At 40.8% G+C, this 18,681-nt stretch overlaps 1 protein-coding gene across 2 annotated transcripts in view; it reads left to right on the forward strand.

Moving 5' to 3' along the window:
- Positions 1 to 402: 402 nt before the first annotated feature.
- SEMA3A (semaphorin 3A) overlaps positions 403 to 18,681 on the forward strand; it is a 174,745-nt gene continuing 156,466 nt past the window's right edge. The window contains exons 1-2 of one of the 2 annotated variants that reach the window (XM_075489787.1): positions 403 to 429; positions 591 to 788. In XM_075489787.1, the coding sequence (XP_075345902.1) occupies positions 677 to 788 (112 nt within the window). In that variant the 5' untranslated portion in view covers positions 403 to 429; positions 591 to 676. Of the gene's footprint in view, positions 430 to 496; positions 789 to 18,681 lie in introns of those variants that run through there. The other variant, XM_075489841.1, reaches the window with a different exon arrangement.

Consider the following 18,681-nt stretch of genomic DNA (forward strand, 5'->3'; position numbering starts at 1 on the left):
AGCTCCGTGCCTTTCCCAGGCTCGGTGGAGGTTTCTGTTCCCTCCTCTAATCTGCCGCGATGTGTTTCTTCTTTTCTCGGGTTTTTTTTGTTGTTGCATGTGTGGTGTGACAGCAGGGAAGGGGGGGTCGAGCTTCCCTGCTCTCCCATTGTCAGCCGCTCCCGGGAGCGCGGGGAGAACCGCTGTCCCCCGCGCCTCCATGTGCGCGGAGAACGCCGGGCTGCCGCCGCGCCGCGCCCGCCCCTGCCGCCCGGGACCCGCCCGCCGCGCGGGGAGCGGGGCGCCGGCCAGCCCCGGCCCGGCCCGGCCCGGCCCCGGCCCCTGCCCCCGGCCCACGCCGCCGCCCGCCGCCGCCGCCCGCATCATGCCGCCCCCCCGCCCGCACGCCACTCGCGCCCGGGGGCTGCCTCCTTTTCCGGCCCGCGGCGTGTGCGTGAGAGGGGCTTGAAGTTGCCCCGGCGGCGGCGGCGGCGGCGGCGGCGAGGCGGGGGGCCGGGGGCCGGGGCGGCTGGCGGCGGCGGCGGCGGGGCGCGGCGGGGCGCGGCGGGGCGCGGAGCCCACCCCCATCACCTGTTACCTCCGCTCCCCAGGTTGCCTGAAGTTCCCCGGCGGCGCCCGGCAGGACGGGGAGCGCCGCGGCTCCGGCTCGCAGGGACCCTACAGTGGCTGCTGCAGCATGGGCTGGCTCAGGGGGATTGCCTTGCTTTCCTTGGGAGTATTACTAGCAGGAAGAGTGAACTGCCAGCATGTGAAGAATAACGTGCCAAGGCTCAAATTATCCTATAAAGGTAAGTCTGTTGTTCTCTCTTATTCTCGGTTTTCCGCAAAACCTCTCCTTGCCCCGTCGCTCCCCCCCCCCCCCCCCCCCGCTTCCACCTTCCTCCCTGGGTTTCCTTATCTTCCAAAGGGGAAACGGGCATTAGGAAAAAATCTGAAAAAATACTTAAAAAGCCACTCCGTGCTACGGTCGGTACCACGCAGTTTAAACAGAGACAAAGAAGAGTTAGTTGCATTTGCAGACAAGGACTCCGGATCGTGCTGATCCCTGGAAGAGTATTTTTCAGTCTTGTGCTATTTCATCGGACTTTACTCTTTGAAACGATAAGACGTGTTTGGCCACCCAGCTAATCTCTCCCGTGCTGGGCATGGAGTGCAGCCACAATACCAGATCTGTTTCAAACAGCACGGAATAGATGAAGATTTATATTTTCCTTTTTTAGGCATGAAGTGGTTAATTTTCAAGTCATGAATATTCAGTTTGTACAAATCTGACAATCAGATGCCTAACATAAGCAGTAGATGGTGGGTTTGCCAAGAAACTATAAACTGAAAGGAACAGATCAGTCCAGAAAAGGAGGAAAGGACTGTTAGGCACTAGAAAATACTGCCTATGGATGTTTAATGCAGTGCAATTTATTTGAACTAGGATTGGTTTTGGTGTAGGCTGATGTCTTTCATTAGAGATCACAGGGAAGGTGTAACTGAAGAAAGAGAGCTGTGAGATTACGTTTACGTTTGAAATTGTGTAATGCCATTCACACTGCAATTGTCAGTAATTAACTTTTGTATAACACTGCCAGTATTAAAGGAGGACGCTGAAGTAGGCAGGCTCTTTTCTTTATCAGCATAGTTCCTCTCTAAGTACATGTTCAGAAGAATTCACCAAATCTGGAGAATGTGCAACTGGGAAAGAAGTTTAAAATGTAGAAGCTGTAGAGTATTATTTCTAAAAGGGAGATCTATACATCTATGTGTATATACATGTCTCTCCGAAGAGCTGCCGTCTCATAATTCTCAGATCATTGAAGGTTTGAGAGAAGGAGCAGCAGCTACGGTTCTGAAAGAAGGGAGGAGAAGTAACACACTGCTTCTACACTGGAAAAAAAGAGAACATGTGTGTGCATGCCTGGTCATAGATGTCACTCTCAGTTTACAGTATAGTGTCAATACATCTCTTGCCAGTAGAAATACGTTTCCCAATTTTTTTCATCTTTCTCGTGCTGCAAATGAGAGGGGAAAAGTCCTCTCTGATACAAGGCAGACATCAGTTTCGCACTCCAGATGAAAAAAAAAAAAAACAACCAAAAAATCCAACACCTGCAAAACTTGGATGCACTGTATGAAATAAATGCATGTGCAGGGTGTTATTAAAGAACACATATATGCATATTTGTGTGTGTTTAAACTTGAAAAGATATATATGAAAAGAACAGTTTAAGGGGTTCAGAATCTGTTAATTTGGTTTTCATAAGAAAAGCCATTTGTATTTAACACAAAATGGATTATTTTGAGTAATAGAGTCTGAAGAAAGCTTCTACCATAACTACATGTCATGTCAAAAAACTCATTAAAAACCTCTTAATTGCTTCCAAACTTTTCCAATCATACTGAAACTCAGATTAGTGTATAGAAGCATAAATGCTATAAAAATATCCTGTAAAGGGGTTTAACGGCTAATTAATTATTGGGGGGGGGGGGTTCAGCCTTTTAAAGTTTATTGATGGCTCAAGTCTGCTACCCCTGCTCGTACTGACTAAATTCACAGAAACTAATTTCAAAGGATGGCCAAATCTGACTGATAGTGGTTTTCTTTTTTTCTATTTTTTTTAATTTTCTTTTTTCACCCCACTGGTGCTGTATCCATATACAGTTTAGCAACATTTTTCTAATCTGCTGATTGGTTGTTTTCCAGTTCTGTTCTTGCTAGGAGAAAGGGTCTCATTTTCACTTTTTAAATATATCAGATATCAAATTTTAATATACAGTCAGTCCTAGATGAGCAAAACAGGAAACTGAAAGAAACATTGAAGCTGGTTTTATAATTGGCGGATCACTGTAAAAAGAAAATGAGTTCAAATACTAAGCAACCCTGTTTCCTATCTAGCAAAGAAATTAAATGCGTAGTTAATTCAAAGCAAGCTCAAGTCTGAAGACTTACAGGAATTCACACTCTGGCCTTTGATTCACGTATTTGACTTAAAACATGTGTAACCCTAAAAATCAGATCAGACTACTCACATGCTTAATGTTAAGTACATCGGCCAGGTCAAGAGGAACGTGTCGCCTGTGCTGCTGCATTGATCCCTACGTATGGGGATATCATTATTAGTCAGGGAAAACTAAGCCTTCTCAGCTGGTGCTTTTCCAGACAAATTTTGCTTCCAGCATAGTATTCTATGCACAGATCAATGTTAACACCTTGCGCGGGAACAGCCTTAAGAGCTGTAGGTATTGAAAATATGTCTTTTAGGCACTGACTGAATACCTTATATGCTAATATGTATCTCTCAGGGTATACCTCACCTCTATATGACTAGGTGATACTACGTGATTCATCTCTATTCAAACTGCTTGCAATTAGGAAAAGAAGCTACCCAGTTACTTACCCATTCTGTCTTTCCATGAAGAGCAGTGGTTGAGTAAAATGAACTTACGATACTGAAAAAAATTATGCAGGGTGAACCGAATGACCCAAGTGACTTCTCTTTTCAGTGACTGTCATTGCGCTTTCTTTTAACTTGCATGCTTGTTTTTTGCCTAAACAAATACCTTGGAGCTAATTGTCGGTGCTTTATTTAAAAAGAAAAGCAAGGTTGTATTTTAACTTCTCATTTTTCTCGACTAATTAGATGTCAAACATGGTTAAAAAGCTCAGGCATTTGCTTTAAAAGTTAGCAAAATGAGTCATGAAGGGTTAAATCCCTGCCAACCTTGATTTCCTATGGTCACTTGTTTTCAAAGGTCCAGTATTAGCTCTGCCATTTCCCAGGATGCTGGACAGAAGTTTTAGTGAACTCCCATTCTTGCTTCCTCTTAACTTCTTGTCACTCAGTCTTGCAGAAGATTAGAAGCATCCTACAGGGCATGTTACGGGTAGGAAGAGGAAGTGTATAAATGCATATATTAAGGCCACATCTGCGGTCTGAAAAGGTTCTTTCTGTTTATCGTAAAACAGAGTTCTGGTTATTTGGTTTATATCACCTTGATTTTGGTGGCATATTAAAGGAAGAAAATTCGAGGAGAGTGCTAGGGAAATCCTTGTCCAGCTGAAATCTGTGGTGAAACTCCTGTTTGGTAACATCAGAGTTTTGGCTCCGTACATTTTGAAGTTTCCAAGTATTTTCATCTCAGTGCATGGATTGGAAAGGTTTTGCACAGATGATATTTATCTCCCTATTTCAGAGAAAGGTAATTAATATGATTAAAGGCCTGATTCAAAGTTCACTGAAGTCAGTAAGTTCTGGATCATAGCCTAAATGTGGCAAACCAGCTATAAAACTAAAAGTTCAGTTGAGCCCTTCAACCTCTCAGCTCCTCTTATTGTAACCTTCAAAGACTTTGTGTCCTTATTGTAAAGTAACAAGAAATGTCATTGTTGATATGTCAGAAGTAAAGGAATCTTTCCTTAAAGAATGTAGGGGGTTTTGTTGGGTTTTTTTGTTTGTTTTGTTTTGTTTTTCATCTCATTGGCTTCAATTTTGATGTCGGTGGTAAGTCTCTACATTGTGTCACTAGGTCACAGATTCAGTTCAGGAAACTTCTATTGAGCACAGAGTTCTCAGAAAGGTGGTGATCAAGTTGAGTGTGCAAAGTTTAAAACAATAAATATAGTCTTCACTCCAGATGGATTTCTTGTATCATTTATTGTTTCCTATTTTCTTTTGCTGTCCTCTGTAAGGGGAGGAAACGGCACAAACAGGGGTGGAACCAGCTACAGTAACCTTTAAATATAAACATATAAGCCCAAAGAAAGAGAGAGTTTCCATTAATGACTCATTGATTTACAGATTTTTCCTAAGGCAACCCCGATTTTGTTCTCCACATGAGTAAATCTTGTGAACCCAACTTTCTCAAACCCATCTGTTGCGTCCTATTTGTCTATTGAAAATTACTGAATGCTGTAAGTATGTTTTGTAACACTACATGTGTGGTTCTTTGTTATTGTTGCTCAATTGGATACATATTACTTGAAAATAAGTAACTGGAAAAGCACTGCACACAGATTTAGCTCTATTATTCCCTGGCTCCAATTCAAGCCATATTAAAAATAAGTGTTTTGTTTAAAGTTGCAGTGATAGTGAGAACTACTCCATCCTTGACGTGCAGTTGATTTACAATTTTATAGGATGGATTTTTACACGGATGAAATGCTGGCCCTAGTGAAAGCAATGGCAAAACTTCTGTCCGTTTCAATCAGTCCAACATGCCATGATGAGGGAGGAATGACACCGCACTGAATTACCTGTATGTACACTAGTGTAAATATGATACCTGGTTTGTAGTTTGTTGACCCAGTCTGGTTGTAGTTGATGACCTGCCAGTGGGTTTGATTGTGGTTTTTCCTTTCCATCAAACTCTATAACTCACAACTCAATACCTCTACAAATATTGGCAAAGCAGGACAAAGTGGGAGAAGGAAATGGGGAGAGAAATATTGGCAAGGGAGCCTGTCTCTCCTGAGTTGGGACCAGTATTAGAGTTTGTCTCAGATTTCAAGGTATCTGTTTAAAAAAACTTTTGCTTAAACTATGTTGTAAGAGTACTGTCGGAGGGAAAAGCCTCTCTAACATGCCTGAAAAGGAGAGAAGGGCAGCCTGGGCGTAGGAAGAAGACTGTGAAGGAAGGCAAACTGGTGATGTCTGCAGTATAGGCACGGGTTGTAACACCCTTCAGCTTCCACCGTTCCTGATGGCATTTCTGCACGGCTCCGGTGCTCTCGGACCTCACTGTTCAGTCAGTGCAGGAGGCTGGGAGGCAGTGAAGACGTCAGATGCAGCCGCAGCCTCTTCAGCCTTTCTTTGCCCCAAAATGATGAGTACTTCAGATAAAGTCTGTCTGTTGGTCTTTCTAACATTGGTTGAGTGGGGTCTTCACGAGACTTGACAACTGTCAGGGAGACCGTAGGACTACCCTGCCTGCCCCTGACGTGCCCCATGGGCTGACAGGAGGGAGAAGCTGATGAAGGAAGTGCCTAAGCTCAGATCTTGCCTATATAGGGAAATTTTCAGCTAGCTAATTAGGGCCTGAGACAGGCAGTGTAATTGGAACAAGGAGGGTGAAAACCTAGCCCAACATTTTCATTTTGTGCTTCCAACTTTCCCATTTAATTTCAGTGGAAAAAGTGGTTTCTGAATTACAGAGCCTCCCTTTTCTGAGAAGCTGAAGTTCTCTATAATTATTTGTGCTGTACAGTTTGCAAATTACTGCATTATTCACGCAAGGTGCCGTATTGACTCAATGGAAACGCTACATTTTTGCTGTAGACAAGGTGTGCAGCACTTACCCCTGCTGTTTGTTACAGCGTCTTTAAAACACTGACCTAGCGAGGAATTTAAACATCCATAGTTTCACTGGGCTCAATGGATCTACTGATATGTGAAGTCTGCCTTAAAATGCCTGTGCTTGAAGTTTTTTGATCAGGACTGGGGTACCTATCTGTTTGCTTAAGGTTTATTCAGGTGTCTATTTATTTCAAAAGGTTTAGCAAAACAATTTAAAATAAGAAACCCAGTCTTTGCAGGTTGCTACAATGTAAATGGATTATTTATGATAATCTGTCCTGCGTGTGCATCTGTATATACAGAAAGCATTCACATGAAGTTCCACTTGAGAAGAAACCACTGAATGATTTGTATTTTTAACTCTTTCTTTTTGCTTGGAAATGTTTTTTAGTTTTTATTTAATGCATTGCTGTACTCTCATCCTTTAATATGGTTTTGATTTGCCTAATCACTGATTCTGCATACGGCCTTTAATGCCCACAGCTGCTATTAGAGAGACATCTTTTTTATTTACTTCCTCTGGCCCACAGGCTTTTTCTCTCATGTGCGTACCTGGAACATTGCAATGGACAAAGCAATACAAACAGAACAAGCAATACAAAGTTGCTCCAATATTTTGAACATTTTCTATGTCAGCTGGAGCCTGACTTGACCCTAGTTCAATCTGAAGCAAAATCACATCTTCACCTGAGGCAGTGCCTAAGTGACTGGGAAGGAAACACATCCTTCTAAGTGGTGTCAATGGTTGTGACATTTTCCAGTTGTTTGAAAGCTAAAAAGGGTAAAATTGTCCTCAGGCTCCCACACACTTTTCTTTAAGCAAATGTGTGGGGTGGACCCTGGCAGCTCTATGTCAAAATTCTAAATGGAAGTTCTGTAGCTTGTCCTGGTGCCCTTGTTAATTAAGGTTACATGTGAAAGTTGCTGCTGGTGTTGTGCTGGTGCTGGTGGGCGATTCAGCGAATTCCTTCCCTTGCAGGATTAAAGCTCCCTTCAGGAATGTCTGCAAGTTCACGGTCCTCCCACATGCAGCCTTCATATAGGTTAGCTGCTCTCTTCCAGTAACAGCTGTGGATGGTGAAAATAACTGTGAGGATAGTACTTTTACTTGACTTTTCCTATTTTTTTCCAAGTGGACTAGTGCCCCAATGTACAAGAGAGAAAAGGATGGCCACAGCTGTTGAGAGCATCCGAAATCTTAAGAGGCTGTAGCCTTTCTCCTGCGCCACAGGAGGTTCTCTGTGGTGTCTTTCTCTTTCTTTTTGACTGACATAGTCAGCCACATTAGGCTCTTTTCGCTGTCAATGGAAGGAGAGATACCTCCAGAGAACTAATCTTGAGTTAGGCAGACTGAATGAGACTTTAAGGGTGCTCATCGCTTTTCAGTGACTGTAAAAGGAATTAAGCTCCTTGTTCATTCATTTAGTTTCTTTCTTTCTGGGAAGGTATCAAAAGAAGGTACCAATTAAATGCTGTGGAAGAACTTAGGCTGTATTCTGATCCAAAGCATCCTAATTTAAGAAACTGTCTCTGCTTAAATAGGTATTTAAAGCTGTGTAAAAATCCAACTGATTAAACTTATGTATGCCCTCAGTATCTGTGATCTTGAGGTCAGCTGTGACGCTATCTAAATTGGCATCAAACTTTCAGTTATAGCAAGAAATATACAATACCACTATATTCTTCATATTCTTAAACCAGTTACCTAACCTACATCTCACATTTCCCATGTCTCTCCTCCTTAATAAGCTCATCCCAAATCCAGTGACACATGCTGGAAGTGACTGTCTGGGGCTGCAGAGCTTTACTAATTTAATAGCTTAATCATTCGGAGCTTTCAATAAGCTGTCCCCTGACCAGCTCTGTTACTTTCTGAATGTTTCTACACTTTAAAAGAAAAATGTATTCAAGACTCAATTTCATATAGCAGTTTGCAAATAAAAATATATATGCATATGTGCAACTCAAAGGACAGGTGCCTCAACCCTGCTTCTCCCCTTTTTCAACTGAACTATTTCAATAGCGAGAGCAGGATGAAACCTAATTTAGGTTCATTTCTAAAAATTCTGAATAGACTTACAGTTTGGGGGATTCTTTTCTCACTTTGGGGATTACAGATTCCCCTTGGGCTAGACACATCTACAGCAATCCCTGAAACATGTGAGCACTAGTCTACTTTGTGTCACATCTAGTTTTCATCCTTTGCTGTTTGATATCCAAACGCAGTAAAGTCAGAAGTTTTTGCCATTCTTCTAATGTTTTAAAGTTGCTTGACATTTGTTGGGCCGCCTGCTTATCTCTCCAGCTGGATGTTGCAGAAACTTTAGGAGTGAGCAGTCAAATAAAATTCTCATCTCTTATAAATATTTTCGTGCAAAGTTGGATCTTGCAGGGAACAATCTGAGGAATGAAGTAGTTATTTGCTTTCATCTAACTTGTGGAAGGAGGAAAAAGAAAGCTCTCCTTTACTCTCCACTCTAATGAAGCAAAGCTCATGTTGGTTCTGACGGCCCCTCTTGGCTCCTTTTGAAATTCCAGCCTTGTGTGAGAAAAGGACACAAAAAAGCTCTGTGAGATAATTTAAAGGATTTAGAGCTGCCTTTCAAGGGGGAGGGGTTGGTGGCCTTTTCTAGAGGCAACAGACGATAAATACAGCTCACAAGCATCCAAAAGAGCTGCAGAGAGTGCAGGGTACAGCTTTCATCACCAGCTGACATTGGAATGGCAATAGCTATCCTTTGCTAGACACAGATCCCACGCCTGGCCAAGGCGTAGAGTGAGGTCTCTTAAGATGAAGTGGAGATTTCAGGGTATTAATATTACTTTTACTTCCTTCATGGATTTCCCAGTGCAACTTTACTGCTTTTGCATGAATGTATAGTCTGAAATGGTTCTGACCCCCGATGAAGCTCTTTTTCTCAAAACACAACAAGGGTCATATCAGTGATGATGAGTATCTGTGGGCTAACTTGGTCTCATCTCCATCATGCTAGGTCCTGTACAAGGTCTCCATTCCGCTAGGTGCATGTGGTAAATGCCAGTTCCTGTCAAGTGATAGAAGGGACAGTAGAAATGATGTCTGGGGATCTGGGAAAGAAAACTTTATCTTCCAGATTGCTTTTTTTCTCATATTCCCTTCTATTACAGCAGATGAATGGCTGTATCAAAACTTCTGGCTCTGATGGCCTTGCAGACAAGAGTATAAATGCATTCCTGAGCTACCTGTAAATTGCATAGTCAGGAAACCGCTTTATTTCTAAATTGCTGCTCTTCCAAGACGTGTCAGCGTCCATCCACCAAGACTAAGTGTATATTCCAATGTATAGGAGGGTATCGTAATGTTTTCAAAGAGCTCTAGCTGGCACTTCTCTGAAATGTCCTAAACATCAGCAAAGCAGTATTGGCTGGATGTTGGCTGTGTGGTTATCAGTATGGTAAACCTCGTCCATATTGCTGTTCTAAATATGTATCCTCAGTCGTTTGTACTCTAGCCATAAAAACTGACCTCCAACAAATAGGCAAGCAAGATTTTATCTCAAGTGAAAAGATTTAGGAATTTGTTAAATTTGAAAGAAAATTCCACATAGCTCTTTTTAAAGGAGTGTTATAAAATAAAGTAATAATAATAATAACAACAATAATAATAATAATAATGTATGTTGAAAATTTTAGTTTTTTCTGCAGCCTGGGCTATTGAGATAAAGATTAACGTAGATTTCTAATTCTACTTTTTCAGATTTTTTTTCCCATCTGTGATGGAACTGTAATCTACTGGGTATTCTACTTCCTTTTCTGGCATCCTTTTACAATTTTGTGTCTTTCATCATTCTTTTAACCCCCACTGGAACTCACACTCTTTACTGAACAACAGTCACGCAAATTAGGAAAGTTTTGTTATCCTCACCTACAAATGGAGGTTGGAGGTTAACAGAAACCCAGCACCACAGCTGATGATACACAGGAAGTCTGTACTGTAATGGGAATCAAAGAAAGTACCATAAATGTGAAATCCTATTAATTCTTTGGCTCTTCTGTGCTAGCTTCATCACCTGTAAAGTGGTATTAAGTGATCTGATGAGGAATTGCTCGAGGTCAAAGACTTGCCATGCTTATTCAGAGCTGTATCCTACTCTGAGAATAATTCCATTAATGTGTATATTCAAAGTTCAGTCAGAACTTATTTTTGATCAACATACAAAGGCCTTCAGGTACTTTAAAGTGATTATAATAATTATATTCACAGCTGTGTATGCCTGTGACATGAAACACATGCCTATTATCCACAAAGCATATCTAATTTAATTCAATTTGGATATTCCGGACAGTTCTATACAGGAACCCTTCACAATGTTTTTTGGAGTATCCACCTCTATTTCACGCTAAATACACTGTGAAGGTGATTACAGATGACTCTGGAGAAGAAAAGCCTTTGTGTTTAGTCTTTGCAATATTGTCTACCAAAGGTATGCGAGTACTTGCAAGGTCCTGGCCTATTTCTCTGAGTTTAAGCTAGGCTTCTCTTTTTTTCTAATCATAGTTGATAATCATATTTTAAAATTAAGAAGGAGTTAAAAAAAAATTTTTTTTCTTGTGCTTATCAGGCAAAACTAAAGACCTCACTTTGGACACTTCCTCCCCTTTGCACCCAGTCTGAACATACCTTACCAGGCCACTGGTGTTTAATACTCCTCTGCCCCTACAAGTGTATGTGCTTTCCTTCCCAACAGATTCTGGACACAAACTTCTATTTCTTCCTGCACACAGCCCTTTTTCTGACTTTCCATACCCAAAATGCTTCCCAACCTTCTCCAGGACGATGGCAGCCTTTCTCAGCCACTTGGGGAAATATTCAGTAATCAGTTCAGTCAGTTATAATTGCCTATCATTTGTGACTCGCTCACCGGAAAGCTGTTGCTTGACAGCCCTGGTTCAAAGCTAATAATGAGGATTAACTGCAATAATAAATTCAGAAGTGGAATTCTGCATCTCTGTAAAATTCACATCCTCATTCGTAAATTAAGTAAGAAAGCACCTGTTCCCCTCATCAGCCTGACCTATGTGAAAATAAAGTTGGTTGTTCGTATATTCCACATACCTTAAAAGCAGCATTTAAATATTACCTTCAGTGAACTAACTCAAGGAATTTTTTTTCTTTGCTTTTATACTTCCTCGTGTCACTTACATGATGTAATGGTTGTTTTGAATAACATCCTTTTTCCATAATAAAGTACTGGTTTTCATGCCATTAATTAAGAAATACAGAGCAAATACATGATTTTGTATGATTTTGGTGTACCTTTGAACTTCAGGCACAAGTTTGTAGTTTGACTTGTTAGACTATGCTGTTTTACTTGACCGTGTGCTACATAGTTTTCTGAGAGTTTTGCTGGTGGTAGAAGAGCCAAGTCCAATTCTTGAGGCTGGCAAACAGACCAACAGAGACCAACGTAAAAGATTCTATTTATTGGAGTAAAGAAACTTTTTCATTTGTCTTCAAAGAAAGCAGTATCAAGTCTCATGTGTATTATTATTCCATATTAGAAATGTTAAGCTATCATCAATTACTCTGGTGTAAATCAAGTGTAACTTCATTACATTCCTGTGACTGCAGTGATGCATGTTTAGACCACTGATACTGCTAATTGACGTTGCACCAAAGGGACTGAGGACAAGACCGAGCAATGCAACTTCTAGTTTTTGAACACAGTTTCCAGCCTTTTTAAGGACATTTCTCATAACTGCCACTCTCTTAAATTTTTTTTCTATTAGCATGTAGGAATATGACAAACGCTGAATTTTGTTTCACTGTAGGTTCACCCCCATTACTATGCACAGAACCAATTTTACCTTATGCCAGACATATGGAAGTGATCAATGTATGTAAATTACATGAGGAGAAGTTAAATACAGCTTTTTAGACTAGGAAATATGTACTTGTTTCTGGTTATAAGACACGGAAACCACACCAGAAAAGGAGACTTTAGGTTTTAAGACAAGTTTTCCTTTGGAATAACAACTGGCTAATGGGTAGAATAGCAATGATTTTTGATAATCACCATGAAAGCACAATATTGTCCTGAGCTGAATCACTCAGTCAGGTCTTCGGACACGGGGGTTTAAGAGACAGTTGCTTGCATGTGCAGGGCCAGACCATGAACCTGTTCTCTTCAGAGGTGAACTGTTCTGGGACCCACTTATGACTGAGCACATACCATGGGCAAGTGCTCAGCAGTACAAGTCAAGTTTCTTAAAATATGGGGTGTAACAGGCAAGGCCAGCTTAAGTGTCTACTGTTCATTTTCCTCCCCTGATGTCACGGTGTGCTCATGGTGCAATGATCTGAACCTACCCTAAAAATCAGGGGGTTTGAGGGGCTGAGTTATTTTGTTGTGTTCTGAGTGACGAAGGAAGGAAAAAGCAAGACCCTCAGTCAGCTCTGCCTTTCAAATAGTTCGTAAAACTACCGTCCCTCAGCTGGTCTCTAAGAAATCAATACTTAATTTGTGACCAAAATGCATTCACTGTGCTCCCAAAATTTTCCATTCCAAGAAAGCTGGATTTTTTTTTTTTTTCATATTCAGTATTGCAGAGTAAGAAACTAATCTAGAGTCAGGCAGGGCTTTATTCTAAGGCATTGTCATATCTTTCATTCTGAGTTGAAAAATGGACAGATCACTGGGTCTCATAAATGTGTGGAGAAGCTGTCAAAGCTCCTATTTGCATGTGAATGGTCAGCTGAGGTAGGAAGGCAGGTATGTAAATAATTCTCTAGCTGGCGCCTGGCGAAGATCATTGCATTTCAAAGTGCTGTGAAAAGCAGCACCATAAAACTTTAACCTATTCACAGGTATGGAAACTCCCATGCTGTAATAATGACCACTTGGGGAAAAATGAATCTTAAAAAGCAATACCAGGTCTCCCACTACTATACATTTTCTGCTTCTTTTAATATTTCAAAAAAGATAAGCTAAAAAAGCCACCCTCCCCCCCGGGGGGGGGGGGGGGGGGGAAGAGACTGAAAAAAAAAAAATAAAAAAAAGCACAAGATCTAAGCAGTAAGCAGATGTAGACCTTCATTGAAAGTCTGGTAGACAAGTGTGATAGGAGGGGCAGAAATGTAAAGGATTTGAGTATTATTCTGAATTGTGTCTGTCTGTGACCCTGGAGGCACCCAAAATAACCATTACTTTAATCTTCCTTACAAACTGCTCAGCATTTCACTATTCTGCTCTGCTGTTGTACTCCAGCACATGCTGAACTAGGTAGAATGGGTGAATGTTTTCATTTAAAACTAAATGTATCCTTCAAAAGATACGGTTCCTCATGCATGCAAAAAGGCGAAAAAGTGAAAGTAAACAGTAGAAAAATGTGGAACACAAAGTAAAATAAAAATCTTAATGGGCTCTGAGCCAGACGATTTTCTACATGTTTTATTGTACCTCGTGTCTGCTTAGATAGAATTGGCATGTGTATGTATGGAGAGAGAAAGATTTACTAAGCCATTTATGCCTGAAACAGCTCCAAAAACTGTGATTAGGCAGGCGCAAGGACTAGAAAATGTTTCCAAAGTAAAGTTCACCTCTAAAGGTGATGTGAATTACGTACCTACCCCTTAATCATGAGATAACATGGGACCGTTGCTCTAGTTTACCAATACCATTTCCCCCAATATTGTTTTATAGTTTCCATCTACTTACCTTGAAATACCATGATGTATTTCATTCAAGCTCCATAATTCAGTAAATACCTTGTGTCACCCTTGTAATCATTTACAGCACACATTTTCTTTCTCAAAAAGCTTCTGTGCACTAATTTGATCTGGTTACATTGTGCTGAAAAGAATTCACAGAGCCAAAGTTAAATGCAATTTCATTCACTGAATTTATAAAGGGCAATTATTCAAAGGCTCTGGGATTTGCTCAATCACACTAATATTCCTGTAGTGAAATGTGATTTGCCTCGGTATTTACCAGGAGATTAAAAACGAAAAAAAGAACTGATGTTACAAACTCCTACTCACATGAGTAGTCCCATTGATTTCAATGTACATGGCACTTGCGGCATGAAGTGCCCTTTTGGGAGGTTATACAAGTTCTTCTTCACTTATGAAATAATAAACCAACGCCACCAAGCCATTGTAAGGATCACTTGAAATTTTTGAGCTCTGCCCAGTTAATGGGAAGAAATGAGGCAAAAACTGTTCAAAATATTGTTCTGTTCCCAAATGAAAGTTTTCATTCAGTAACAATCCCTCTTGATCCTGCTTATCCCATGGCTCCACCGTGCTCTACCACAAGAAGAGCATTCATTGCCTTGCTGTGCGTCATTGCATCCTCGTGTTCAGTAGGATACAATGTCAACTGGAGTCACTACGAAAGACCCTCACTCAGTCTGGTGGATCTTTGAGTCCTTTTAAGGATGTGTATCAATATGAAATTTGATCAGATATTTTTGAATCCCCAAGCAAGTTTAAGCTGAGTTTTCAAGCAAAGAAATGTCATATCTTCTCTGAGCCCTCTCCCATTTTCCCTGTTAAGAGGTCTTTCCATTAAAACCTTCTGTGCAGAAGTCCATCTATGTGACTGTAACACAGAGCACACATTAGACACAAATCAGCCTTGAAACAGTTCCACTTATTCGGCACAGTAACTTTAGATACATAACACTGCAATGTTGGAATAGGGTTTCCATAACACGGTTGTTCTGTTTCAATAACCATTCCCGTATCTATCAAAAAAGGGCACGGCATTGTGGAAATTTTTATCCCTTACTGGAGTATTACTTACTTACTGTAGCTATGGCTCCAGGAACTTTGAGTGAAAGTTGCTACTGCCTGCTTCTCACATGAGCTCACTGGGGAGGGCCCAGGAGTTCTCCCCACAGCAGGAGACTCCAGAGCTGCTTTCCTGCCACTCCAAATAGCTGCTAACGCTAGCAGGACAGCAAGGAATCCCTGCTCCTTTTCAAACATCGGTCTGACAAAGTGGGAAAGCGAGCACGGGACCATGTGCTCCCTCGCCCCAGACATCTTGTCAATGGGCTCTCAGTGCTCTTTGCAAAACAGCAAGAGAAATCTCAAATTGCAGCCACTCAGATGTAGCCACTTGTGCAGACACTTCTATTATCCTAAAATTTATTGTCGCCTATGTCACATGTAAAGAAAATGCAGAAATTCTCAAATACAGTAGAGGGTGGTGGGGCAATAAAACTTTTTACATTTTATGATAGGTATACATTTAAAGAAGGAAGCAAAAAGAATGTTTTCTATTAAAATAGGAGAAGAAACCATTTGTGGCATAAAATCCAATAGGAAACACATTTGCATTACTTCTGATCTCTGGTGCAGTTGGCTGTGAAGTCCTTCACTAGTGTAAGGGGCATCGATTTAATTAATTGGAGCTATTACTTAAACTATGTTAGCAATCAGAGAACAACCCACAAAGTAACTTATTAGTAAATAGGTCTATGATGTCTTGGAACAGAGGCTTCCTAACACTTCTCTAGTGCTGACCAAGGATGATGTTACAAAGTAGAAATTGCATTATATACTAACATATATACAAAAGATTCATATATCAAGAAGGGCACTTACTGTGAGAAAGTCTCTGAGCCTGTTCAAGCGATAGCTAAAGGACACACAGACATCAGACATCTGTATAAAGTTGCTAGCCAGTGGCAGGGTATGTGGAGCATAAGTGCAATACGGGTAACTCCTTCCTCTGCTTTGTCCTACTGAGACCAGGAGCTCTCTCCCACCCAACTGCTCCTCCAAAGGGATTTTTGGGTCTGGCTAAGATCAGCCCATGCCTCTGTGAAGCTAAGCTGAGGGAAGAAACTTCCCAAGCTCTCTGAATTCTGAAAGTATCCTTAGGTGCATGCATGGCTTTACCTACATAATGTATATAAGTATGAAGCTATTTACACACCCATACTTGGACCAGATCCATAAATAGCGCAAAATTATGCCACACCCTGCTGCAAGTTATTTTTAGCTGTTCCTCAATGTAAATGTCTAATTCAAAATTAAGGTTCAAAATAATGAATGATGTGTTTTGTGTTTCAGTGGGTGTAAACGTTTGCGTTGCATAGTAGATGATTTAGGCATGAAAGGTCTTACATCCCTAAATCTGTTACAGAATGTGGGTGGGAGGTGGATCTTTTCTCCTTTGCTCATACCAGGAAACAAAGAATGAATGAATATTTGTCACGATGTTTCATCAAGACAGTGTTAACATTAATTGAAGATACACATGTACATTATGGAGAGAATGACAGCTTGCTTACAGTAAAAATTTCTGAAAATGAGGACATTGGCTTTTAGTATTTGTACAAGGTGTTAGCAGTGTTGGTACTGAAACTACCCAAACATGATCCTTCTGCATTAGCCAGTTAATTAGGCCAGATATGGAAGAGATCAAATGCTATTTAAAAAAAAAAAAAAGCAACCACAAAAATGCCAAACCCAACCCAACCAAAACCAAACCAAAATACCACCCAAAAAACCTAGCACAATTTTCTTCAGCTCTGACATAAGGGCTATCAGGAACTATGTCTTCTCCTGTTCTCGTGTTCTTTCCTTAATCATCCATGGCTGGTCACCAGTAGTCACTGCATTAGACTGGCTTTTGGTCTGGCTGGATATTGCTGTTCTTATGTTCCCATCTCCAAGATCAGCCTGGAGATTCCTCCGTCAGTGTCAGGATCCATGCTCAGTCCTGCCCTCGGGGACAAGATGATCCCCATATATACCTGCTAATGAACAGTTATAAGAAAGAAATAAGAAATAAAGAAGAAGAAATAAGAAGAAGAAATAAAGGGCTGGTTTTTTTTAGCAGTGTCCCTGTGTCTTAAACTGGAAATGGAATGGTATTTTATCCTTACGTGCATTTAAAAAAAAGTACAAAACAAAACAAAAAAAACCCCAACAACAACAAAAACCCCAAACAGAGCTATTTCTAACAAAAACATTACTCATACTAGTATCATAGCCCTGACTTTACATTTATTGGCATAAATGCAAACTTATAAAGCTGTGTGGATGTTTGCCATATGCAAATCCATCCATCCATAAATCAGCGTACGGACTGGAGACTGCACAGCTGAAATGACTGTAATGGTAAAAGAAACCTTTCGCCAACAGGTCAAATGCAGTTCAGCATATGTGGTAAATGAAAAAGCACTATCATACAGGAATTGATCTGTGGCATGTGTGAAACGAGTGACTGACCAGTTCACACTCTTTGCCACCGCAATTGGCACCCCAGGTTTGAGCTGCCAAATAAGACAGAGCTGAGCTGTGATGGCAAAGCACTGAAGCAACCTGGCTGATGACCATTCTCTCTAAGTCGTGCATAAACAGAGGATTTGCCTTGTGGGACTGTCTGGTAGTGTATTACAAGGATTAGGCAGGCGTTTTCCATCAAAATGAATTGTCAATGAAAAAGGAAGTTTCCATTTAATCAAAATTTTCCACCAGTTCTATCCAAATGAAAACATCACTTTGGATCGTTGTGCTGATCTATGGCACATAATATTGTATTCATCTGACATTAACCTCTGCGTGTTCAGGGTAACAGCGAGGTTTCTAAGAGCTTCATGTGGTTTTGCTGCTTTCTTCCTCATTCTTTCCTGCACAGGACTGTAACTCCCATTAAAATATTTAAGAGTACCTCAGAAATCAGCATAAGGCTTATATGATAGCAGGACAGCATAAAACATATAGCCCAGTCTCAAATCCTGGCCAACAGGTCCGAATCAGGGATGAGGCATGTTTATCCTTTGTATAAGATGCAGTTCAGTGTCAGAGGATGCCATATAAGAGAGGACACACCCAGAAGCATTTCCAGGCTTCTCGACTGGGGATATGGCTTGGCCACGGCTGGGCTGTGGAGTACGTGCACTGTTTTTCCCCGTTTAAGCCTAAGAAAGCTGGACACCCAGAGCAGAACAGACATAGATAAAATGATCAAAAGCAAAAGTTATGCATTGCTGGATTTCATTATTTTCTAAGTTGCCACTCTGTGAAAAGTTCAGCATTTTGACTGTTTGTCTTAATTTGAAAACAGATGTTGGAATATTGTAATTTCCCTTGAGACAAAAAAATTCCTTGCTTTTCTCAGCTTTACTTATTCCTGCTATGAAACTGTGTCGTCCCAGAAAAACATGCTTCATAAAGCTCCTATGTGAGTTGTGAAGCTCCAAACCATCTTGACACATACAGCTATGTGTTATGTCCAAACATAGTCCTCAACATTTATTGCAGCAAAAACGGCATTAAAAATTTATGTCTGATTATTTAATAGAATTTAATATATTATTAAAAAAATAGTATTGTTATTGGTTACAGTTTGCTTAACAGAACTTTGCTCTACTTTTAAAGAATAAAGCTTTTAAGACATTG

The sequence above is a fragment of the Mycteria americana genome, chromosome 1, assembly GCF_035582795.1.
Source record: "Mycteria americana isolate JAX WOST 10 ecotype Jacksonville Zoo and Gardens chromosome 1, USCA_MyAme_1.0, whole genome shotgun sequence".
NCBI classification, from domain to species: domain Eukaryota; kingdom Metazoa; phylum Chordata; class Aves; order Ciconiiformes; family Ciconiidae; genus Mycteria; species Mycteria americana.